The sequence below is a fragment of the Alternaria conjuncta genome, assembly GCF_024043145.1.
Source record: "Alternaria conjuncta strain BMP 0040 chromosome Unknown scaffold_3, whole genome shotgun sequence".
Taxonomy (NCBI): Eukaryota; Fungi; Ascomycota; class Dothideomycetes; order Pleosporales; family Pleosporaceae; genus Alternaria; species Alternaria conjuncta.
The window spans coordinates 1,828,800-1,852,796 of NW_026250092.1; the positions used below are offsets into that span (position 1 = coordinate 1,828,800).

The window sequence follows — 23,997 nt, forward strand, 5'->3', positions numbered from 1 at the left end:
ATCACATTTTTACTCGATCTCATATCGCAAATCGTCCAATACTCGACTTTTCGTCAAACACATCAATCAATCTACAACAGCAAACATGAAGTTCCAAATCGCTCAGGTTCTTGCTATCGCTAGCATCGCTTCTGCTCTCCCTACCAACTACGGCCCCGGCTCTGGCACTACCCCAGCTGCTCCCATCACCACTGGAACTTCTCCCAGCTACGGATCTGGCTCCAGCTCAGGCCCCAGCTACGACTCTGGTGCTTCCGATGAGACTCCCAGCAGCGGCAGCGGCGGCAAGCCCAGCTACGGCGGCGGTATCGGTGCCGGTCTCCCTGGACTCGGTGGCTCTTCTGGTGGCAAGGGCGGCCTCGGTGGCATGATCGGTGGCTTCATGCCCGGCGGCGGCAAGCTCCCTGGCCTCGGTGGCTCTGCTGGTGGCAAGCTCCCTGGCATCGGTGGTGGCCTTGCTATCCCCGGCATTGGCGGCGCTGCTGGTGCTGGAGGCGCTGCTGGTGGCAAGGGCGGACTCGGCGGCTTCGGTGGCCTCATGGGCGGACTTGGCGGCGCTGGCAAGGGCGGACTCGGTGGCCTCGGCGGCCTCATGGGCGGAATCGGCGGTGGTGCTCACGGAGGTGCCAACGGCGGCGCTCACGGAGGTGCTGGTGCCGGTGTAGGAGGAGGAGCTGGTGCTGGTGTCGGTGGCTCCGTTGGCGGAGGTGCCCACGGCGGTGCTGGTGCTGGCGTTGGAGGAGGAGCTGGTGCCGGCGTCGGTGGCTCAGTCGGTGGTGGAGCAAACGGCTCTGTCGGCGGTGGTGCCAACGGCGGTGTTGGTGCTGGTGTCGGCGGTGGTGCATCTGGATCCGTCGGTGGAGGTGTAGGCGGCTCCGTTGGAGGTGGTGCCAACGGCGGCGCTGGTGCTGGTGTCGGTGGCTCTGTTGGAGGTGGTGCTTCCGGCTCTGTCGGAGGTGGCGCTAACGGAGGTGCTGGTGCTGGTGTCGGTGGCTCAGTCGGTGGTGGTGCCGGTGTTGGCGGTTCCGTCGGCGGTGGTGCCAACGGCGGTGTTGGTGCTGGTATCGGTGGCGGTGCTCACGGTGGTGCCGGTGTTGGTGCTGGCGTCGGCGGCGGTGCTCACGGTGGTGCTGGTGCCGGTGTTGGCGGCTCTGTTGGAGGTGGCGTTCACGGCGGTGCTGGTGTCGGTGCCGGTGCTGGTGGTAACGCTGGTGCTGGTGTTGGCGGCTCTGTTGGTGGCGGTGCTTCCGGATCTGTTGGCGGTGGTGCTGGTGCCGGTGCTGGTGGCTCTGGCTCAGTTGGAGGTGGTGCTTCCGGCGGTGCCTCTGGCTCTGTTGGAGGCGGTGCTTCCGGCTCTGGATCTGGCTCCGGCTCCGGCTCCCACTACTAAGCGGTTGTAGCTGAAGCATCACGCATGCTTCTTGTACATTAGACTCTGGATTGGACGAACGTTAGGATTCGAGATATGACTTTTAATTCATCACTTTACTTAAAACCTTTTACTCTTCTGCAGTCTACTTTGATTCTCTACGTTTGCTTGACTCAGACGAGGCAACTCTTTCTATCAGTGATTCTCATAGTCTAACATACGCAAAAGGTACTCCTCATCAAATGAGAGAGATCGCAATCCGCAGAGTCTCATAATCTAAGGCAAGCGGCAGACCCAGAAACAACACAGCTCCGTCATTGCCACTAAGTTGGACCTTACTCCAACATACCCAGCACAGCCTCCCAAGGCCTCAACTCCAGCTTCCCACTCTTCGCCTTCTCATCCAACTGCCTCTCGTCATAGTTGCCAGCAACCCACTTCTTCACTTTCAGATCACCCATCTTCTCCCACACCATCTGCTCTCCACTGAAATTCAGCACAGTGATGAAAGCATTCTTCTCACTCCACCGCCGATACGCAACAACCTTCTGATCCTCCATATCGAGCATCTCGAAATCACCGTACACGAAGACGTCCTTGTTCTCCTTGCGACACTCGAGACCGCGCTTCCAGAATGCGCGCACGGAGAGCATACCGGGCGAGGGTTCAGGATTTGCGAGTTGAGCTGCGGCGTTGATGCTGGGATAGTCGTCGTTGACGCGCATCCAGGGCTTTCCGCTGGTGAAACCGGCTTGGGCGGATGAGTCCCATTGCATGGGTGTTCTGGCGCTGTCGCGAGCTTTGCGTTGCTGTGTAGATAACATTAGGTAGTCAGCTTATGTCTCATTTCCTATCTTACAGCCTGGACTTACCATGATCTTGGCTGCTAGAGCTTGCTTTTCAGCATCGCCGGGGTAGAGGTCGCGGTACTTCTTGAAGAAGTTGATACTTTCGATATCCTTGTACTCCTCGGGTTTCCACTCTTTAGGCACGTTGCGCATGCCAATCTCCTCACCTTGGTATACATACAACGTTCCGGCGAGGGTATTCTGCATCAAGCACAACAATTTTGCGCCATACTCGCGCCACTGGTCGCTGTCATCGGTGAACCTGCTTACACTTCGGGGCTGGTCATGGTTTTCCACGTAGAGCGAGTTCCAGCCGTCGCGCTCGAGCATCAGACGCTGCAGCCTGTTTACGATCTTCTTCAGATCACGCGCATCCCATGGTTGTAGGGTGTACTTGAAATCGCCCGGTACGTTGTCGATGTCAACCAAGTCGAAGACGAAGATCATGTTCAGCTCTTCGCTCTCGGCACCGACGACTTTGATGACTTCGTCATCATCGCGGACGAATGGCATTTCTCCAACGGTGAGCGTGTCGTATTTCGAGAGGACGTCGCGCCGAAGTTCCTTCAGCCACTCGTGTAGTCTTGGGCCGTTGGCATAGTATTTGTCGCCAGGCTGGTACTTGTTGTCTTTGACCGAAATGGCCGCATCAGGGAACGTCTGTACCTTCGATATCATGTTGATAACATCCATGCGGAACCCAGAGACACCCTTGTCGAGCCAAAAGCGCAGGATGTCGTGTACAGCTGCACGAACATCGGGGTTTTCCCAGTTGAGATCCGGTTGTTCGGGCGTAAAGAGCGACAGATAGTACTCCTGGGTCTTCTCGTCCCAGGTCCACGCAGAGTTGGCCTCTCCTAGGATCTGCGCCCAGTTGTTTGGAGGCAGGCGATTTCCATCAGCATCGTACTTTGCAGGCTTCCAGATATACCAGTCGCGCTTCGAAGACTCCTTTGATGAACGCGAGTCCAGAAACCATGCATGCTCTTCCGAAGTATGGTTGACCACGAGGTCCATGACGAGTTTCATGTCACGCTTCTTGACTTCTTTGATCAGGTTGTCAACGTCGGCTAAGGTGCCATAGCTGGGGTCGATATCCTCGTAGTCTGCAATGTCGTACCCCATATCCGCTACAAAAAGTCAGCATCTGGTTCACATACATCTTCCGCACACAGGACCTACCTTGTGGGCTCTTGTAGATTGGCGATACCCATATCACATCAACACCGAGGTCTTTCAAGTAGTCTAGCTTTTGTGTGATACCAGGGACGTCGCCCCAACCATCGCCATTGCTGTCTAGAAACGAAGCAGGGTAGATCTGTTGTTCGCGTCAATATCTGCATCGGCATAATGGTGGGTCGTTCATACCTGGTATACTACCGCTTCTTTCCACCAGCGGTGCTTGTCGGTTCCGACATACAGGCCTTTCTTTTGCGACATTGTGGAGATTCTACTTTTTGGATGGAGGCGTTATGTCGTGAAGTTTCGTTGTTTTTAGCATTGCGAGATGCGGTGCATAGTGGTTAACGTCATAGCCGTATGTGGGCCGAGCCAGTCGCGATGGCCAACAGATGTAGTGCATCTCAACGCGTGGGTATCTTCGTGGGGCGCGTCAACCCTCCCGATGTCGCGGGGTAGCCGTTGTGCCGACACCCAGCCACTCAGACGGCGACACCAACCTCCCCATGGTATTCTCCATTTCGATGCATCTCCAGATGTGCTTTCAGTAGCAACGTGCATCTCAGCCTAGTGTTATTCGCGCAATATGGTAGATACTGTGAAGATCGCGTTGGCTGGCGTAGCTCACGCGCCAAAATACGTCACCAAGCGGCTGCACGGCTAGGCACGCGACCTCCTACCCTCCACAGAAACCGGATGAATGCTACCGTGCAACACGTACTTACAGCAACACTCCATGTTACCCTCGTGTTCTTAAAGCTCCAGGAACCCCACCGAATCCGGTCCGATAACACCAGCGACCAGCTAACACTGAAACCACGAGAGCTTCAGGAGCTATGACGTACGACAACGACGCTGAGGAAAGAGGCACGTCCGGCTCGCGCACTCCACTACTGGGGAGGTCAGCACATCAGAGGATAGGACAGGAGAATGAAGGCCCTAGGTGGACCTTTACGAGTGTGCTACAATTCTTTGGTGGTGGCATCTATGCTCCCGACTCCACCACGTATGACCCCCTGGAGATATTGCTCAACACCGAAGACGCAGACGAGAAGGACGAACTCACCACGCTATGGCGAGACAACAAGCTCAGTGAGCTCAACTTCGTTGGTGTTGTGGTAAGTCTCCGAACAGCTCTTTTCAAGGTTAATACACTCGGCGCCGTGCCTTCCACATGGCGCATGCTTCACGCCGAATCGTGACATGGCTAGGACGGGCACCATCCGTTGCAATGGCTTTCCTCGATCAACGTCGACGCTCTCTATAGCATCCGACATGCTAATACATGACAGGCCGCCCTTTTAGCTGGCGTTCTCACATCCACCGGAAGCTGGCCGAACATCTTGCCAAATGGGAAAGAATCGCCATGGTCTGTGCGCACATCATGGTACTGCGGTATCATATTGTCGCTTTTCAGCATCCTTACAGCTGCTGATCAGACCGTACGACTGCACCGCCTTTCATCACATCGCGATGGATTGGCCAATATTCGAAAGCTGATTGCCAAGACGAACGGCGAGAAGAGCCACTCATCCAAGACTGGACGTCGGACACCTAGCTTGCTCCAAATCGTCACATGGCAAATGCCAGTGATGTTTTTGACCTCCGCTACTGTCTGCATGGTCGTTGGAATGTTCCTGCACGTCTGGTCTGCGACCACACACCTGCACCATCCAACACTGTGGGACGATAATACCAAGGTACGTTCGTATGACATCCGTTCTACATTATGTTCTGACACGTCCAAAAGGTTGCCGTCACGTTTAGTACTGTCGCTATCCTCGCAATGACGCTGTTCTTCGTCGGTCAGATTTCGCTTTACTCTCCAATTCGACAATGATGTCATACCCACGGACAGACGTTGAATAGATCCGGAATTTTGGGGGAGCCCATACTCTGCTCGGGTCTTCGAAGGCCTTCCTCCATACCACTATAACGACGATTTTCAGCGATCTGGTTCCAATTCCACAGGTGTTTCTTCATTACTCGATTACTAGCAATTCCCATTCTGATTGTCGTGATTGCGCTGGCCTCCGCAGTGTCGTTTGCTCAGTGCGCCTGACCTAACCACGCAATTAATTTAAGGGTATAAAGCGACGGAAAGCGCCTTCTTCAAGACTTCTCTAGCCAGTCATTCTGCACTTCGTCAGGCAAACGCATTATATAACGCTGATGTCCACCTGTTTCACTACTCGAGCAAATTGGCCTCCGTCATTGCGGGGTTTCCCTTTCTACAGACAGGGCTTGGCTCGTCAAATCCCACGCGACCAATACAAATTTCCACATTAGCTCACCGCATTTGTTCTATACGTTGCTCACAGACTCAACCACGACCTTTATACCCCATTGTCTTCCCCCACACCAGCAATTTCCTATATACAATCCGCTCAAGCAACATCTCATGGCGACGGTATCAACAGCGGGCTCGTACGAGCAGTACAAGCTTGACACCAAGCGCTTCATCTTCTGGCTCATCGACACTGCGAAGAAGCGGGACTACGACATCGCTGATCCAGCCGAAACCCAGCAACCCTCGAGACGGCTGAAAGGCCAAGCGAGGAAGCAAGCAAAGCAAGTGACCAACCGAGCGACCGCGTCGAAAACCAATTATGTTATCTCGACGGAAAAGATCCTCGACTTGGCGAAACATATCGCAGACCATGAGGAGACCTCGACAATGCCCAAGTTTGTTTGGTACTCCTACAAGCGGGCTGTGAGAACGCGCCAGGCCTACGCCGACCGCTATGCCCAGGAAGAACTGTCGAAGACGGCTTCGGACGATGGCCACATCTACTTCCTGTGGCTGTTGAAACACTGTCACACCATCCTAAAGAAGAAGATCGCAGTGCAGGCGGTGAGCCGACCGGAGACTGCAGCACCTGCGCAACTTCGATTTAACATCGCGACTGAACCGACTTCAACGAAATCTTTGCTCTCGGTATCTGCATCCGCACCACAGGTCGTTGGTGATAGCCAGGAGACCATAGCCGAAGACATTACATCTGCTGAGGCCGAACGAGAAGCACAAGGCCACAAGCTGGATGAGCTAGCTCGGAAATTTGAGCTCGACATGAAGGTCAAACAAGATGCGGAGGCTGAACTCGAAACGGAGAGGAAAGCCAAAGAAGAGATCGCTTTGAGGAAGTCTTGTCTGGCGGACGATATGCGCATCATCGTCGAGCAATTGGAGTCCGACTGGAACGACACTCACAAGGCCAATGGCGATGAAGATTACTTGGATGAGGCCCGAGCTACTCTCATGACGGAAGCTGCGTTTCATCTCATACGCCACAAGGAAGAGGCCATGGTAAAAGAAGCTCATGAGAAAGGGCTGCCGCCATTCGATCCCTCTCTCGATGACGATGACTTCTTCGGCAAGACCTCGAAAGCGCTCAGAAAGATCGAGGCGGAGCGACGTTCACAACCAGGGGAGTATTTGTTCTTCGCATCGCGGTCGATCATCCAAGATGACGTCGCGAACCGGCATTCAAACGAGGACTACGACTTCCTAGTACACTACTTGTTCGAAGCAGCACTAGAACCAGTAAGTCTTCCTTGGTTCAACAAAACTCTGATCTCTATCCACACTGATTACTTACCATTGTATAGCAAGCCAGAAGGTCACATGAGGAACAGTACCAGATGCCACTAATAGCAGGATCATCAGACGCTCTGTCTCGCGCGTACGGTTCGCTGGGTTCTTTCGGCTTCATCTCAATGGTTTTCATATTCGCCGCCGAGTTGATGATCAGAATTCGAACGAAAGACCAAAAGCGTTCGCTGAGGGATTACATACCAATGTCACGACGGGCGAGGGATGAAGAAACCCAGTTCGCATCTTGGCATGAACGGGGAATCCGCTTCCCACATCTACTTCAGCAAGTCACAGACTCAGGGTATACACACCGAGGTCTGATCTTAGACCGGCCATTCTCTCATGCCCGGTACGCTAAGATGTGGAAGTTGGCGCCTGAGCATATGTTCTGCGGTTTGCAGAACGACTACCCGTGGCCGGTGTTCAGGACTACCGAAATTGAAAAAGAGTGGATGATGAACCTCAAGATGAGTAACGTCAGCAATGGCCTTGGCAATGAGTCTGCGCGTCAAGCGGCTGCCGCCCAGTACATTCTTCCACCACGAGACGGCGACTTCTTGCGTAAAACCATTCCGACTCTGAGAGCAAAGCTCTCCCTAGTCCATCTCTTGCTGCGCGAGGAAACGGGACTCGGCTTTGCGAATCTCAGCCCGCAAATCTTCGCCATAGCCCATTTGTACAACTGCTTCCAAAAGCGAGGCTGGATCAGCGGGCTCTGGCCGGAGCTTGAGCTCATCATGGACCGGCATTCGAAGAAGATCTTCTCCACAGCAATACCCACGAAACCAGATGAATTCTACTCGCGCCTACTGCTTGTAGCCGGGTACTCAACCACGTTCATCAAGAAAACTCGGAATACGGACAAGGATGTTTACAGTCGCCGCGATTTTGGGAAAGGCACTCACAAGACGTGCGAGCTAGAACCACTTCCGATGACGAAGATTCTCCGCGACTATGTTCACCAGAGGGAAACCGGAGTGCGCACTTGGTATCGCATGGATGAGGAGATGGCCAAGCAGAGTAAAGTCTCTTCGCGGACGCAGGGCTCGGGCGACCTGAACATCTCGTCGTTTATCAAGGAGCTTCGCAACTCGGAAGAGCTTCCTCGCGTTCTGGACCGCCTGGAATTTGACTACATCAGTCTGACGCTGCAATGCAACGAGCTTTGCGAGAAGATCGATGCGGAACAAGCCAAATTCAGCGCTACTGGACAGAAAATACACAAAGAGGCGGACTGGAAGTCGCCTACCAGCGACGGGTTCATGATTGTGGCAACGCTTCTTGGAGATCTCGACCGCGTTGTGATGAAGAAGAAACGCAATCCCAAGGGAAACATGGCCATGGCAGATACGACTAACGTTGTTGACGCAGCTGTTCGAGTGATGCAAGGCTTTCTGGATGGGCTGAAGAAGTGAGAGAAGAGGCGGACGGTCTAATTAGGCAGTTGACTTGAACAATGATACCCCAAATAGCAACTTTGCGGAGTAACTCGGATGGACCGTGATTGGAAAACTTCCCGTAGAGCAACGATGCATCAAATCTCTGACCCCACACCATCTTCGCTTCATGGCTGGTTCACTGCACTGATACCAGACCGGCTCCCCACCTGTGTAACAATTCAGCTCATCCCATCTGTCGTGTAAAACTTACTCCGCATCTCTGCAACCCGGTTGAGATCCCAAAATCCACGTCCGCCAATCATATCGAGGCACACGGGCTGCGGCTGACTGATGGCTCGGGATCACGACGCCACTAATAAAGCTTCGTATATGCACTCCAGATGTACAGTGCCCGTGGAATGGTGTGATGGTTTCCCGCGCCGGCTGGAATGCTCGGAGCCAGAAGTGTCGCGAAAGCTCAAATTGGAGCTAGAGTCTCGTGTGGTGGTGCCAGCGAAGTGTCTCAACCTCATCCTTCTGCAACATGCGTCTTCTCGATCTCTTTTTCGCTAGCGTTTTCTTGTTCGGCGTAGTGTCTGCGTACGGCTATCCAAGCAATTCGTGTGAAGACTTGGCCTTGGTACTGCCAAACCGCACCTTCTTCCCCGCAGCATCAACCTACAACGCATCTATCCAATCATATCCATTCCTTCAGCTTCGTCTGCGACCATCGTGTATTGTCCGCCCAACATCCGCAGAAGATGTAGCAACCGCCATCAATGTTCTGCGAGTGAGCAACAGCACCAAGTTTGCGATCAAAGGAGGTGGTCACAACGCGAACGTTGGCTTCAACAACATCGATGATGGCGTAACAATCGACATGCAGAGCATGAACAAGGTCGAGGTCACGAGAGGAGATCAAGTTGTGAGGGTCGGTGCGGGAGCGCTGTGGCAGGACGTATACGACGAGGCTGAGAAGCGGGATCTGACGGTACTTGGAGGTCGCATTGGCGTCGTCGGAACTGCTGGCTTTCTGACTGGAGGTAAGCTGAGATTCTTGTGACCAATCTTTGAAACTAGGAGACTAACCAACAACGCGCAGGTGGAATCTCTTTCTTCAGCCCAGAGCGCGGATGGGCATGTGACGGCGTCGTCAACTTCGAAGTCGTACTCGCCAGCGGGAAGATTGTCAACGCCAACGCTACATCGCACTCTGATCTCTTCGCGGCGCTCAAAGGAGGGCAGCTCAACTTCGGTATAGTCTCGCGCTTTGACTTGGCAGCCTTCCCTGCTGGTCCCATCTATGGTGGAAGAATCGTATTCGGGCCAAATACCACGACACCTTTACTGTCTGCGTTCACCAATTTCAAGATCGGGGAATATGATCCATACGCAGCGGGCTGGGTCACTGTGCGATACAACCATACAGCAGCTACGTTCACTCCAGTGAGCATCATGTGGTACACACGGCCAGCGCAAAGGCCTGGGGCACTGAAGGCGATTTTCGAGACCAAGCCACAAGTCATAAATGGCATGGTTGAAGCTCCGATCAGTGAGCATACCAGGAATGCATCGAGACAAGTGGCTGCAAACCCTCAGCGCACCATCTGGGCAACGACCTCTTTCGCCGTCTCACCTACGATCATTCATCGCATCCACAGTTTGTGGAAAGAAGTCGTCCCGGAGATTGTGGCACAGTACGCCTATGCTAAGCCTGTCGCAGAGATCACATTCCAGGCTCTTCCCGCACCACCTCGCAATGGCACATCACCTAATAGCTTAGGCTTTCAACCAGAAGAGATGCCAGAGAAGGATCTGGTATTCTTGCAGATAATCTTCACGTTTGAAGATGTCACGGCAACCGAGGGGTTTGAAGAAGCTTTGAAGGACTTGGTGAAGCTAGTTGAAGGGCTGACGAAGGAAGAGGGTGTCTTCCATCGGTACAAGTATCTCAACTTTGCAGCATCGTTTCAGGATCCGCTGGGAAGCTATGGCGGAGTTGAGTTGGAAAGGATGAGGAAAGTGGCGAGGAAGTACGATACAACGGGTGTTTTCCAGACGCAGGTGCCGGGAGGGTTCAAGCTATTTTGATACATATGGGCGAATGTGAGGAGGAGTAACGAGCGTGAAGACATCGCGCAGGCGCGTCGGCGGGGCGGCTGGAACGCGTCCACGGGTGCGGGCGACATCGTCCAAACCCAAACCGGCTAGTGCAGGGGTGAGTCCCATCAAACCTATCTAGGTACGCAACCACGACCGCCGTCATTTCGTTAGAAACTTGCGTCCAATATATCGAATGCGTTGCTCGTTGCTATGAGCTCTACGCGATGTATCAGTGTCATTAAAGATGGAAAATTCCAAAGAAGACAAATATCAAGACGTTCCGCTGAGCCGTCCGCGATGCTGGCGATTTAAACGCAAATGAGTACGTGTAACTGCTCCTGTGCTCTGAGTTCGCAAGACGGATGCTTGATCGAGACCGCACAAGGACGACCTTTATCAACGATCGCGACTAGCATTGCTTCCAGCCTTACTTTATTACCATACTGAACGCTTTCCCGAGGTCCTCAGATGGTATGGTGGACATTACGAACGACACGTTCCCTCAACTCTTGATACCACTTGCAGGATCGCTGGCAACCTACTGCTGTCTGCCTGTCTAAAGTGATCGGATCGAGAGAAAATGGAGACAGTGAAGGGCCCATGGAAGTGGCGGCTCGCATTCACTGTCATGGGAATCGCCTAGCAAATTCTCTCACTGAAAGTACTCTGTAGCACGGCCACAATAACCATACAACTCTCGGGAACGCATTTGCCATAAGCAGCCGCGTTGCGCATCGCAAATTCTTTCCCTCGCCACGTCAACCCAGCTGTAGGTGCAGATCTAAAGTCACAGTCAACCTTGGATCATATCAACAACCACCTCACAAAGTCCACGGGTTATCAACATCCACTCGCAACCCTCGATCAGTCTTTCGATACCTCGACATCGGCAGTCACACCCATATCTCGGCAGTTTACTACGCCAACACCGCGCACATTCCCCGTGTCAAGATGGATCCTGTAACCATTGTTCTTTGGGTGTTCGTAGCCTTGCTGGAGATTTGGCTGGTCTTCGCACTCGCCTATGCCGGGCTGCAGAGATACGATGGACGGAACTTCTTCGAACGATTCGTGGCCGCTTTGCTATTCCGGTTGTAGACGACGGAGTGGAACGAGGGTGACGCATGAAGCTGAATGGAGAACGCACTTGGAGGAAATGGGGCGTTGCTAGAAACGAAGTGGAGTTGTCGTGATACCACGTAGGGTATACGTCGAGGGAATATCACGCAGTATGGCCAGATATAGGCTGGATGTGAAGTAATTCTATATTTGTCACATATCCCTACAACTGCAGTTCGTTCACCATTTCCTCCCCTGCCAACCCCGCGAGCAAGTTCTTGACACTCTCCGTAGCCATCTGTACCCGCGTCTCAATCGTAGCGCTGCCAATATGCGGTACAAGGACAGCCCTTGGCTGCTTCAGAATCGGGTGATCAGCTGTGATGTTGGGCTCATTCTCAATCACGTCCAAGCCGGCACCGAAGATCTGCTCTTGATCCAGCGCCGTCACCAGTGCATCAGTGTCGATGATGGGGCCGCGCGCAATGTTGACGATAACGGCGAGCTTCTTCATCTTAGAGAAGAAGTCTGTACTTACGAGATGCTTGGTTTCGGGCGTGAGGGCGCATCCGACAACGACTACGTCGCTCTCTTGTGCAAGCTGATCCGTACTGTTTGCCGGTTCAATAGGGATAGTAGCGTTCTTGATCAGGCCGAAGTGGTCCTCTTTGACGGGCTTGCCAGGCTTGGACGTGAGATAGATGACCTTTTTGATCCCGAACGGCAGTAATCTTAGCAACGAAGCCTGAGCGATCCTTCCGAATCCTAAGAAGCCGATAGTTGATCCTCGGATCTGCGGGCCAGTCATGAGCAGTGGATGCCATGGCATCTGAGGCCACTCGCCCTTTGCGACTTTCGTCATCGACTCTCCACCTCTTCTTTGGGCCATGAGAATGAGCATGATGGTGAGGTCTGCTACGGCGTCGGTGAGACATGTTGGTGTGTAGCCAAGACGTACGTCGCGTTTCTTCAGCGCATTTCGATCAACGTGGTCGGTTCCGACGGAGAATGAAGCGATGGCTTTCAATTGCGATCCGGTTGCTTCTAAGAGCTCTTCATCGACTTTATCTGTGAGCATGACTAGGATTCCGCTTGCACCTTTCGCATTCTCGAGAAGCCATGGGCGCGGACATGGCTGCATGCACATCGTCAGCAACCCGTCTTATCGCCAGTGACGGACACTCACCTTTTCGGATTGCCATTGCACAACTTCCAATTCTTCTTTCTTCGCATCCAGGAGTCCTTGCGCTTCGTCAATCAACTGTCGCGTTACAACGACCTTGGTCTTCGCCATGTTGGTGTTGATTCGTGCAGCTGAGGGGTCACCGCGATCGGCGTTGGGCGGGGTAGAGCTCGACTTCGTCGTAGTAGCACCGTCACGAGGAGTTGGTGAGATGTGCTGAGAAACTTGCGATAGTCTTTGCATTGGAGTTGGATATGTGTCGAGACATTACTGTCTCCATGAGTCCATCTATACGACTTTGCTACCGGACATCTTTGGCCCGACGCATCCGCCAATAAGCGTTGGAGTAGGAAAAGCGAATCCACCCTCGGAACAGTCGTCTCCTTGCTTTCCAATGCTATCAAGCACAGGGAAATGAAGCGTCCCTTATCCGACGTGGTGGAATTCGGAACCTAGCAATGGACGTTTGTGGAAGCAACACCTCGTCGCTGCCCACCCACGTATCGCGCTGGGAAGTGACGCTCCCAAAATAGCAGGTACAGCCGATGCGCGCCCCACTCCTACGATATCGTCTCCTCTCCATGTGTCGCATCACTTTTGAGTCCTATTCTGCTCTGTAATTGTTGATGATCTTTGATATAGACTCATTCTTTAATACTCCATCAAAACAAGAAGAAGCCACCAACAAGCCAAAGTTAACATGGAGGAACGAGCGCGCATCCCCGTCGCGCCACCCATCGCCAATCCACTGCCTTCGTACTGGCACGATCCCAAGTCCCATCTTGCAAATGTCACTGAGCCAAAAGCTACAACGGCTACGCAAACCTACGATTATGTTGTCATCGGATCCGGTATCTCAGGCACTATGACCGCCTACAATATCCTCAACACCTGGCCTGACACGCGCGTGCTGATGTTGGAAGCACGTGAAGTCTGCTCAGGCGCCACGGGTCGCAACGGCGGACATACTAAAGCGGCAAGCTACCGCAGCTACACACACCACGTACAAGAGCTTGGCAAAGAAGAGGCATTGAAGATCGCCAGGCTGGAATATGCCAACATTGTTGAGACGCATCGTATGGCGGAGGAATTGGCCTTGAACTGCGAGAGTAAGTTGTGTAACACAGTCGATCTTATCTACGATAAGCCTACATTTGAAGCGGGCAAGATGACGATTCAGATGCTGCGAGTTGATGCAGAGGAGAAGGAGAAGGAAGTGGGGAATGCTGCATGGTACCAGATCCATGAAGATATCGCGAGCATACAAGACAAGTTCTCTGTTGCAGCGGAAAACAGCAATCCAACAATTGAAACGAAAGAGAAGCTGGCGGGCGCCTTCGAATACGTAGCCGGCAGAATCCACGCATATCGTTTTACGACCGGGTTGTTGGCGGAGTGTGTCAAGAAAGGACTACAGCTATGCACGAACACGCCCGTCCACGACATCCGTCCCTCGGCGGAATCCGAAGGCGAGAGTGGTAATCGCTGGGATGTGTGTACCCAAGAAAACACCATCACGTCCAAGAACGTCGTAATCGCAACTAACGGCTACACACCTTACATCCTGAAGGAACTTCAAAGAGCTATCGTACCAATGCGTGGACAAATCACCGCACAGCGACCAGGAACCTCGACGAAGCTGCCAGCTCCATTACCGACAACATACTCATTCATCTACCGCGATGGCTACGAGTACATGATTCCTCGGCCCCTACCAGAAGGAGGACAGCACATTGTCATTGGTGGTGGTTTGGGCCGTCTCCCTCACGCCGGTCCGAGCGAGTATGGGACGGTTGACGATAGTACCTTGAACCCAGAGATCTCCAAGTACCTCAACGAGAGCTTGACTGGGTATTTTGGCGCCGAGAACTGGGGTGAGACGTCTAAAGAAGAAGCATCGCGCCGTGTGGTACAGGAGTGGACGGGCATAATGGGCGCAACGGCTGACGGACGGCCGTTTGTGGGTGAGGTGCCAGGTAAAGAGGGCCTGTGGATATCCGCGGGGTTTAACGGCCACGGTATGGTGCTATGTTTGAAATCTGCGGAGGCGTTGGTAAAGATGATGGAAGCTGGAAGTATGAATGGGAAACCGGAGTGGTTCCCCGAAAGCTTTTTGATGACACAAGAACGATTGGAGAAGTGCAATTTCCGTGGTCGTACCGACATGCAGGTATCTGAATGATGAATCTGATAGATCATCCTTTACCAAACACTCTGATTCTACTACAACATACCCAATGATAGTGCAGAGATAGTGTTCTGTTGTACGATGACACCTCAACGTAACACAGCTCTCGGTAACACACTTCTTTTTTTCTTACGATCTTTCCAGTCCTCCCTTGCCTGTGCGGGTAGGTAACAGCAAATGCAGAAGACTAAACCCCATGCAGCCCCGATCAAGTGTGCCACAGCATAAGCTTTCGGCCTCGATCGCTTCAAGATGTCTTTTCTTTGTGTATGTCCAGGTCGTTCCCGCCGGAACCATTGGCACTCTGGACCTAGAGTTCCTTTCAGCTCTTTCACCCATTCTTTCTCAGTATAGAACATGTCGCGTTCTCCATCTAAGCATCCATACGTCGTGTATTCCGGCCGAACCGAGCTGTGAACTTGTCCCGGACGCCTGGTGGCTATCGTAAAGTACACTTTTGCACCCCGTTCCTCGGCTTCAATAATCCAAGGACGCATTATTTGACAGATCTTGTGTATTTTCCGTGCCACACGAGGTACGGCGCTGGCTTTGAAGATGGAGATGCCTAGCTCGGTGCGGAAGGTGATGTCGAGTCGGAAGTCTGGGGCCCAGCGGCAGTCCGAAAGGGCTTTCAGATCGGATGCGAGTGTTTTGACGCTGACAGAGTCGGAGCTTCCCTTATCCAATGATCCCTTGATAGTTAGATTGGGAAGCTTCGCATCGCGTGGGGCACGTCCCGCTCCGAACATGTCCGCGCTGAGAAATTCTGGGAGCTTGGTCGGCGTGGTGATCTTGAAGTGCGGGTACTTTTCGTAGAGTATGTCAATCATTTCCGCTGCGAAAGGCGGGTAAAAGAGCGAAATCCAGGGCGGCCCCCAACGCTCAGGTGAACTGTTCTCTTCCCAGTCTAATCCGTTATCCCCATAAAAGCGGCCGGAGAACTCCTTGAATTCCTTGAAGTCATCGCGGAACTGCTGGACGTAAATTGTTTCTCGATAGTCTTGCGTGAGAATGCTAGATAAGATCATGTCGCGTATCTCGCGTGGCAGACGCGTATACGCGGCTTTGGTGATGCTGTACAGCCTGCGCATTGTCAGTAGTTGTTGTGGGGACGGCTCTATGGGCACATACTCATGATCATCTTGGATCACCTGTGCATCGACTAACATATTGAAGCAGGATACGAATGTGACATGAACGACAGTAGCAGCTCAAGAGACTTCGAAAGACAAAAGATGGTGCCGAGACACGGCACACGGCGAGGGTGGCTGGATGCCTGATCGGTGGCGCAGCAATGCAAAACCGGCAGCGATGGCCTGCTAGATGTATGGAATGCAGGCATTGCCTTCGAGCTTATCGAGAGCGGCGACTGTCTTTGCGAATACTACTAGAGAAGTTATTGTTGACATGGTATCCAATGTCAGCTACGACGGGTGGCCTATCGAGTCTTTGAGTATACAGCTGGATGGAAGATGCAACAATTGAAGCTCGAACATGACTGAGAAGGAATCGGAGTGGTGACTTCAAAGAGGTATTCGCGACGCACACTTGGGATGGGAGTGAATACTGGAGGTCTGTAGGGATAGCTTGGTCGAGTTGATGGTGCCCCACTTGGCGCGAAACGTCATCAGTGGCAGTGGAACATTCCAAGCCACGAGCCACTGCGCGGCATTCACGAGCCCAGAGCTTCAACAACCGCGACTGCCTTCTACAATCACCAACGAACCGCAAATTACTCCCCCTATACAAGGAAATACAACTATCATGTCTGAGAAAACTAGCACGGAAAAGGTAAGCGAAAAAGAGACGGATGAGGAAGGGAGCCCCCACTAATAGCTGCAGCCTCCAGAGAGCCCGACTACGGCGCGTGAGCTCGACTTCGACGATGATAACGATGGCCCGGCATCTGCGACCCAAGACAATGCTACTTCACCCTCACCAGCCTCCAAGTCGCCTAAGCCCGGCGTGCGCTTCAACGAGGAAGCCACAGAGATCCCACCACAAAAGCCCCCGCGACCAGTCGACCCCCAGGTGCAGGCGCAGAACACGCTGATTGAGGCTTTCCCCGACGTCGACCCCAATGTCGTCAAGGCGGTCCTGGTGGCCAGCGGAGGCAAGGTCGAGCCTGCCTTCAACGCGCTGCTGAGTACGTGGCTGCCTATTTGGTTCATGGTTGTGAGGGGTATAGCTAACCAGCGCAGGCATGTCGGATCCCAACTTCAAGGCCGAGGAGGCTCCTCCGCCCCAACCGCCGCGCCCGCAGCCCCGTAGTCAGCTCGAGCAGGACGAGATATATGCGCGACAACTGGCTCAGCACTACCAAAGTCAAGGCGGTCCAGAGGGCCAGGGTGGTTACGCATCGCGTGGCCAGGGGCAGCGACAACGGCCTGGTGAGCCCGAGCGGGAGCACAGCTTCTTCGATGGTACGATCACGCGACCTCAACCCCTGTGCAGCTACTAATATTGAGCCAGACGACCTCCCCGAGATCCGCAAGAATATCGAGCAGGGCTTCGAGGAAACAAAGCAAACCGTCACAAAGTGGATCAGCAACTTCACCAAGAAGCTCGACAGCGGCGAGATGGAAGAGTACGACAGATACGGCAACGTCCAGTACACGGGAAGGCAACCACCGCCACAGCAGAGGCAGAACTTTGGTCCATCGCAGTCAGACCAGATGCATGGCATTCGCAAGTCAGCGGAGCAGCGACGGTCGGCAGACCACAACCGCTACGATGCTGACAACCGAGTCATTGGCGACGACTTCGCAAAGCTCGAGTTGAGAGACAATGAGGGTAGGCTGGAAGCACCACGCACGTGCAATAGCTGCTAACAACTTACAGGCCCTGGCCCGCGATCGTCAAGTCGCCCGCACGCCAACCCCGACCTCTTCAAGCCCACGCCCGTCTCTCCGCCCCAGAGCGGACCCGTTGACGAGGTCGATGCCCTGTACCGCAACCCATCGCCGAACAACCAGGGCAGCCAGGGTAAATCGAGCGGCAAGAAATGGCAGCCTCTCACCTCAGTCGCACCAAACCCAGAGCCCGATGACCACGACCCCTTTAGCCTTGGCGACAGCGACGATGAGGAGAAGGACGTCAAGAAGCAGGACACAAACCCTGAAGATACCGAGCGGCTAAAGAACGCTGCTCAAAATAGCGAAGGCCCAGTCTCTGGCAAGCTCAAGCCTGCGGAACGAAGTGGCAGTGTCAGTCAGAAGGACGCTACCATGGAGGCATTACTGAAGGAGGCCAAATAAGAAGCCACCTTCCATCGCCTGATGGCTATGGGATGCGCAATACGCCCTGAGCATGGAGGCTTGGCATTCCCGCTGTCCGCTGCGAATCAGTAGGTAGGATGAGAATTAACTTTACTTGTTCTATCGACCACATGTGCTTGTTGCAGTAACTTTCCTAGTCATACTTTTGCACACACCTATCGCTCTCAGAAAAAACTGCTGTTTCCCTCTGTCGTATTTCAACATCAGGAGATCTGGTGAGGTGGGAATTCTGTCCTTCGTTTGGCCAAATCAAGATCTGTGGCGGACCGAGATGCGTCTATGCGAACGCCTCCTCGATACGACCCTGCCCCTGTACGCGAAAGTTCCTAAGGAGTTGCGCGCGCTCACTCACGTGTGTACCAAGCTGAGGTAAGCCTTCGTGTTATGCCGGGTTCATGGGTTCAGAGGTCAGATACACCGCCCCTGGATTCGCGACATAAGTGCTAGATACTGTCAGGTGCATTGCGATATCCTCTATTGGTACATTTTCTTCAGCCACATGGCGTTAAACAATCTTTTCCGCTGGGTGATCACGTTCATCAATCCGAGGTGTTTGACTGTGCCAAGCAACCTTCCCTCAGCCCTACCGCCAGCAGTCAACCCAGCTGCGACTAACGATCACAGGAAGTCCCCAGGGTTGAGGTTCATTAGATTCCGTCAGCCAGGTTCCCATATGAACAGTATTGCTGTTGGACAGCATTCGCATCGAGTTCGGGTCCAAAACACTGCCACCGGAGGCTTCCCTCGCATATGCCATAGCCCAATGATACGTCAACAGGCACCAGAGTCACAGCATACACTCTGGGATATATACTGCTTAGCAATACCTATGGCGATGTTAAGCTTCGTAACATGAATGCATTGGCTGAGAGAATTGAGAGGCTGGATCACGGACCCCCTTGTCAGCTGAAATGTACGTCAGATCTGACCACCAACCGCTCACAGCAGCCAAACTCAGCCTCTCCGCAGCGCGTCGGTAAGCAATTTCACTCGTCACAAGTAGTTCGCGCCAAGTGTAATCCTCCCGCCAGTGGCTGCATGGCGCGAGAACTTCATTGACTCTTGGCAGTATCTCTACTCCACGACAATGGTCCTTCGCATCGGTTTGTAACGGCGTGGCTCAGAGTCTGCCTTCTCGTCTGCCTGAATGTGGCCAGGTTCCTATCGTGGAAGGCGTTCACCTGATGGTCAGCTGGGTTATTTTGGGAGAAGAAGAAAACAACCCAGGTATGGACAGATCTCGCGGGCGATGAGGGGGCCTGGGGTCGTTGGGTATAAAGTATCAGGGCTCATGTCACATTCATCATAACTACAACTTCCCCAATTCCCATATCCTCCCACACCAACATATTCATCATGGCGAGCTTCATTCCCGTTAAGCTTCCACAGCAGGTTGAAGACGAGGCAGACAACCAGAACTACATCCTCTACTGGAACCATGTCGGCTTGGATCTGAACCGCGTTACACACACCTTCGATGGCCCCCAAACTGGACCCCCAATCTCCGCCAGAGCTCTAGGCATGCTCCAGCTAGCTGTACACGACACCTACTTCGTCATCAAGCCTTCTTCCGACTTCAAGACTTTCCTATCCCTTGACGCCGAAGACGAGAAGTACCGCCTGCCCGATCCAGCTGGCGCAGACAATGCTCAGCAGGCGGTAGCAGGAGCAGCTTTCACGATGCTGTCCATGCTGTACATGAGGCCTGCTGTGACCCCTGTTCCCGCTTCCATTGCCAACAGCACCTACGATCAGCTCGAGTACATCATCCAGCAGTCGATTACCAACGCTCCAGGGGGCGTCGATCCGGCTTCCCCCAGTTTCACCTTCGGTAAGGCAGTAGCTATGAAATTCTTCGACCTACTTTTCCACCCAGAAGGTGCCAGTCAACAAGGCTATCATCCCACCGTCGGTCCTTACAAGTTCGACGATGAGCCCACCCACCCCGTTGACCTCGTCCCCCAGGATGCCAACGACCCCAATGGTCCAAAGGTCCCCAGACGCCAGTACCACGGTCCCTTCTATGGCACGAGGGCCAAGCGCTTCGCGACTCAGAGCGAGCACATCCTTGCTGACCCACCAGCCATCCGCTCCATGTCTGACGAGCAGGCGGAATACGATGATGCTCTTCGTGAAGTCTATACCATGGGTGGAGCACCTGCCCTCAACTCCACCAAGCGCACTCCTCACCAGACCGTCCAAGGTATGACGTGGGCCTACGACGGCTCAAAGTTGATCGGCACTCCACCCAGACTGTACAACCAGATCGTCCGCAAGATTGCAGTTCGATACAAGAAGGATTCCCAGTCCCTGACCAGCGAAGCCAACAACGCTGACTTTGCTCGTCTCCTCGCGCTGGTCAACGTAGCCTTGGCCGACGCAGGCGTCTTCTCCTGGAAGGAGAAATGGGAATTCGAGTTCTGGCGCCCGCTCTCCGGTGTCCGCGACGACATTCTTCGTGACCCTACGCGTGTAGACCGTGGCGACCCGTTCTGGCTTACCCTTGGCGCCCCAGCTACAAACTCAGATGCCCTTCCCTTCAAGCCGCCTTTCCCCGCCTACCCCTCTGGACACGCCACCTTCGGCGGTGCCGCCTTCCAGATGGTGCGCAGATACTACAACGGCCGCATCGGAAGCTGGCAGGACGACGCGCCGGACAACATCGCCATCGACTTTGTATCCGACGAACTCAACGGCATCAGCCGCGATCTCCGCCAACCCTACATGCTCGAACGCGAGATCACCGACCAACCCGGTACCGTGCGCACGCGTGTCCCGCGCCAGTTCTCTTCCTGCTGGGAGATGATGTTTGAAAACGCCATCTCGCGCATCTTCCTCGGTGTGCACTGGCGCTTCGACGCCGCGGCCGCAAAGGACATCCTGGTGCCTACCACGAAGAAAGATATCTACGCCGTCGATGACGCGGGCACGGCTCTGTTCAAGAACCCAGAGGATATCAGGTACAAGACTAGGGGTACGAGGCAGGGTATCGAGGGTGACTACCCCATCGGTGGTGTGCCTCTGGGGATGGAGATTGCGAATGAGATCTTCGCCAATGGACTCAAGCCTACGCCGCCGAACTTGCAGCCTATGGTGCCGCAGATGCCGCAGCCGCCGCAGGATCAAAACCCGGTGCCGGAGGAACCGCCTAGGAAGAGGAAGGGGTTGGCGGAGGCGAAGAACGGGGATCAGGTTCCTATGATGGATGTGGAGCCCTAGATGGAGACATGTGAGTGCGTGAAGTTTGGGAACGTTCTCGTTAGTTCAGAACTTCAGTCCTTTCCTGTATGGCACAATAGTATCAGAGGTTGATGTAGATTGCAAAATACACATATTGTTTTACTATCATGGTGGTGCTGCACCGGTTGCTCCAAGCTTGATGCCGTGAGAGAAGAGAGGAGGCTGGGACGTGTAGACGGCCCTGCCTGGAGGACTCTGATAGGCTGCACAGGGCCGATCCTGGCCCTATCTGCCAAGACTGCCGCGATCTACAGATGCTGCAGAACCTTCCCAATCAGGTAGCTAGCCCTACCTGGCCAATCAGCTTCCCGCCCACAGGGACAGCAGACCCACAGAGCCCTCCCCGCGGCGATCAACAGTCTTTGCAGAACCTTCCTAATCGGGTATCTGGCCCTGTCGAGCCAATCAAGTCTCGTTCCACAGGAGCAGCGACCCACAGTGCCCTCCCCACCGCAATCCACGGTTCTTGAAAAGATTTCCTAATTGAGTAGCTGGCCCTACAGACAGAGCCCTGGTTGGTCCGGCAGGGACAGAGCCCTTCCTGCTGTGACTGATAGCTAGCCTCAGTCCTTCCCAAAGTTCATGCCGGGCGCGCAAACCTCCCATCATCGGACCAAATGCTATGTTCTATTTCTCATAGCCGTGGGATGTTTCCGCCACGCTGCGAGCGTCGCCAGGAGGGCCACACCACTGATAACTGCGCAAGCCACAAGTGTCTCGTTGAAAGCATCTGAGTATGTCTGGCGAATAGCGAAAACTTTGTTGGGAGGAAGGGTCCGCATAGACTCAGCAAGTGACTCCAACTGCGCGCCCTCTACAATCAGCGAGTCGAGAAGCTCTTGACGCTCTTTGATGCCCAGGATAGCTGTTGACGCAGCAATACCAACACTACCCCCTAGCACACGCACTTGCGCCATCAGGCCTTGTGCGACTGCGGTGTCGCGTGGCTCCGATTCAATGCCAGCGAGTAGAGTCGAATTGCTGACTGTCAACCCGAAGCCTAAGCCGACGAAAACCTGTAGACCATAGGCTCGAGCTTGGGGGGCGAAAGTGTTATCGAGTGTAGACAAGGTTGCGGTTCCAATAAGCATGAGGGCAGCACCAATGACGTTGACCGCAAACGTGTTATTCTTCTTACTCGACGCCGCACCAGCGAGAGTCGATCCGATGGCAGAGGACCCAAGCATTGGCAGCAAAGCGACACCCGATCCAAGCGCACTCTTTCCGTTGACGACCTGGAACCGCGTTGGCAGCGAGTATATGATGACGAAGTAGGGGAAGCCTATCAACAACGTTGTAGCGAGTGCAGACATGTAAACTCGGTTCTTGGCTAGTCGCATTGGGAAGAGTGCAGCAATCGCGTCAGGCCAACGTCTTGCAATAAACCACTCCCAAGTGAAGAGTGCGGCAAAGCAGAGCACACCAACGATGAGCGGAGCAACGAAGAGCGCAGACGACCAGATGGAGCTGTTCATGAGGACGTGGATGCCGGCTTGCTGGAACGCAATGACAAAGGGCACGGAAGCAGCGACCAAGAGAAGGAAGCCCAAGAAGTCGACCTGTTTGAATCTGCGACGACTGACACCGCGGATGAGGGCGTCGTTGGACCAAACCAGTACGAAAAGGATCAACGGAATGATTCCAATCGGGGCGTTGATCCAGAAAATCCACCGCCAGGATGTGTAGCTCGTAATGACACCGCCCAGCACTGGCCCTAGGATGCCCGACATCGCAATAATGGCTCCTGCCATTGCGCCCAGCATACCAATCACGCGCGGCGGACTGATCTCGCCCAAGATAACGAAGCCCACTGAATACAAGCCCGAGCCACCGACTCCCTGTAGCGCACGCATAGCAATGAGCTGTTCGAGGGATTGAGCGAAGCCACAGCCGACTGAAAAGGCGAGAAAGATGACATAGGCGGCGAGGTAGGCGTTGCGGCGACCGATGACATCGGAGAGGCTTGCGAAGATGGCGGTGCAGCCAATGTAGGCGAGTGTGTAGGACAATGCAATCCAATTCACCTTGGATAAGGACTGGAAGTCTACCCCGATTGTGTATATAGCAGTTGCGATGATTGAGGTATCCAGGAACGATAGGAAGAGGCCGATACATATACTACGCGGTGCGCATTAGCTAATTGATCATACTGGTTTTCGCGGTACCTTTACCTGATATACAAACACACCAACTTCCATGTTGCAATTCCAGGCGCTGTAGTAGGACTGGAGGTGGTCTCGGGTCCAATAGTCGACTGAGCCCGCTTTTCTTCATCGTCGGTGATGTTGAGGGGTTCTAGAGCCATTGGCGTACTGGAGGGTTTCTCGACGTTCATGTTGGTGTGTCTGGGTAGTTCGCGACGAAGGTTGTGGGGCAAGTAGTCGCGTGAACTAGGCGAGTTTGCTGTTTACGTGCCTCGACGTAGAAGGGGGACAAAGGTCAGGCGCGTCCTAGCACGGGATAACCAAACGCAGAAGTGACGATACACCCGCCCCTCTTATGCCATTCACTTCATAATCGTCACTTCCCCGATTCTCTATTTTGGTGCGTGAAGCGATTCGAGGTGAACGCATTCT

The 23,997-nt window shown here is 53.9% G+C and overlaps 11 protein-coding genes across 11 annotated transcripts; 7 read left to right on the forward strand and 4 right to left on the reverse strand.

The window, feature by feature from the left end:
- Positions 1-85: 85 nt before the first annotated feature.
- Positions 86-1,390, forward strand: J4E85_002579 (uncharacterized protein; the record flags this gene model as incomplete). The annotated part of the gene is made up of 1 exon (XM_051466857.1): positions 86-1,390. One exon carries the CDS (start codon positions 86-88, stop codon positions 1,388-1,390), a length of 1,305 nt encoding a protein of 434 aa, XP_051329712.1.
- Positions 1,391-1,704: 314 nt separating this feature from the next.
- On the reverse strand, positions 1,705-3,657 carry J4E85_002580 (uncharacterized protein; the record flags this gene model as incomplete). The annotated part of the gene is made up of 4 exons (XM_051466858.1): positions 1,705-2,178; positions 2,242-3,347; positions 3,400-3,535; positions 3,586-3,657. 4 exons carry the CDS (start codon positions 3,655-3,657, stop codon positions 1,705-1,707), a joined length of 1,788 nt encoding a protein of 595 aa, XP_051329713.1.
- Positions 3,658-4,232: 575 nt separating this feature from the next.
- J4E85_002581 (uncharacterized protein) lies at positions 4,233-5,236 on the forward strand (the record flags this gene model as incomplete). The annotated part of the gene is made up of 3 exons (XM_051466859.1): positions 4,233-4,514; positions 4,689-5,096; positions 5,147-5,236. The coding sequence occupies 3 exons, from the start codon at positions 4,233-4,235 to the stop codon at positions 5,234-5,236; spliced, it is 780 nt and encodes a 259-aa protein (XP_051329714.1).
- A 561-nt stretch (positions 5,237-5,797) lies between these two features.
- Positions 5,798-8,406, forward strand: J4E85_002582 (uncharacterized protein; the record flags this gene model as incomplete). The annotated part of the gene is made up of 2 exons (XM_051466860.1): positions 5,798-6,940; positions 7,006-8,406. The coding sequence occupies 2 exons, from the start codon at positions 5,798-5,800 to the stop codon at positions 8,404-8,406; spliced, it is 2,544 nt and encodes an 847-aa protein (XP_051329715.1).
- Positions 8,407-9,250: 844 nt separating this feature from the next.
- On the forward strand, positions 9,251-10,461 carry J4E85_002583 (uncharacterized protein; the record flags this gene model as incomplete). Its single annotated transcript, XM_051466861.1, has 2 exons — positions 9,251-9,413; positions 9,473-10,461. The coding sequence occupies 2 exons, from the start codon at positions 9,251-9,253 to the stop codon at positions 10,459-10,461; spliced, it is 1,152 nt and encodes a 383-aa protein (XP_051329716.1).
- Positions 10,462-11,755: 1,294 nt separating this feature from the next.
- Positions 11,756-12,958, reverse strand: J4E85_002584 (uncharacterized protein; the record flags this gene model as incomplete). The annotated part of the gene is made up of 2 exons (XM_051466862.1): positions 11,756-12,667; positions 12,719-12,958. The coding sequence occupies 2 exons, from the start codon at positions 12,956-12,958 to the stop codon at positions 11,756-11,758; spliced, it is 1,152 nt and encodes a 383-aa protein (XP_051329717.1).
- Positions 12,959-13,415: 457 nt separating this feature from the next.
- Positions 13,416-14,897, forward strand: J4E85_002585 (uncharacterized protein; the record flags this gene model as incomplete). Its single annotated transcript, XM_051466863.1, has 1 exon — positions 13,416-14,897. One exon carries the CDS (start codon positions 13,416-13,418, stop codon positions 14,895-14,897), a length of 1,482 nt encoding a protein of 493 aa, XP_051329718.1.
- A 379-nt stretch (positions 14,898-15,276) lies between these two features.
- On the reverse strand, positions 15,277-16,072 carry J4E85_002586 (uncharacterized protein; the record flags this gene model as incomplete). The annotated part of the gene is made up of 3 exons (XM_051466864.1): positions 15,277-15,342; positions 15,443-15,986; positions 16,035-16,072. The coding sequence occupies 3 exons, from the start codon at positions 16,070-16,072 to the stop codon at positions 15,277-15,279; spliced, it is 648 nt and encodes a 215-aa protein (XP_051329719.1).
- Positions 16,073-16,667: 595 nt separating this feature from the next.
- On the forward strand, positions 16,668-18,160 carry J4E85_002587 (uncharacterized protein; the record flags this gene model as incomplete). Its single annotated transcript, XM_051466865.1, has 5 exons — positions 16,668-16,694; positions 16,746-17,049; positions 17,105-17,326; positions 17,376-17,696; positions 17,745-18,160. 5 exons carry the CDS (start codon positions 16,668-16,670, stop codon positions 18,158-18,160), a joined length of 1,290 nt encoding a protein of 429 aa, XP_051329720.1.
- A 1,377-nt stretch (positions 18,161-19,537) lies between these two features.
- J4E85_002588 (uncharacterized protein) lies at positions 19,538-21,400 on the forward strand (the record flags this gene model as incomplete). The annotated part of the gene is made up of 1 exon (XM_051466866.1): positions 19,538-21,400. The coding sequence occupies one exon, from the start codon at positions 19,538-19,540 to the stop codon at positions 21,398-21,400; it is 1,863 nt and encodes a 620-aa protein (XP_051329721.1).
- A 641-nt stretch (positions 21,401-22,041) lies between these two features.
- On the reverse strand, positions 22,042-23,756 carry J4E85_002589 (uncharacterized protein; the record flags this gene model as incomplete). The annotated part of the gene is made up of 2 exons (XM_051466867.1): positions 22,042-23,457; positions 23,610-23,756. 2 exons carry the CDS (start codon positions 23,754-23,756, stop codon positions 22,042-22,044), a joined length of 1,563 nt encoding a protein of 520 aa, XP_051329722.1.
- Positions 23,757-23,997: the final 241 nt, after the last annotated feature.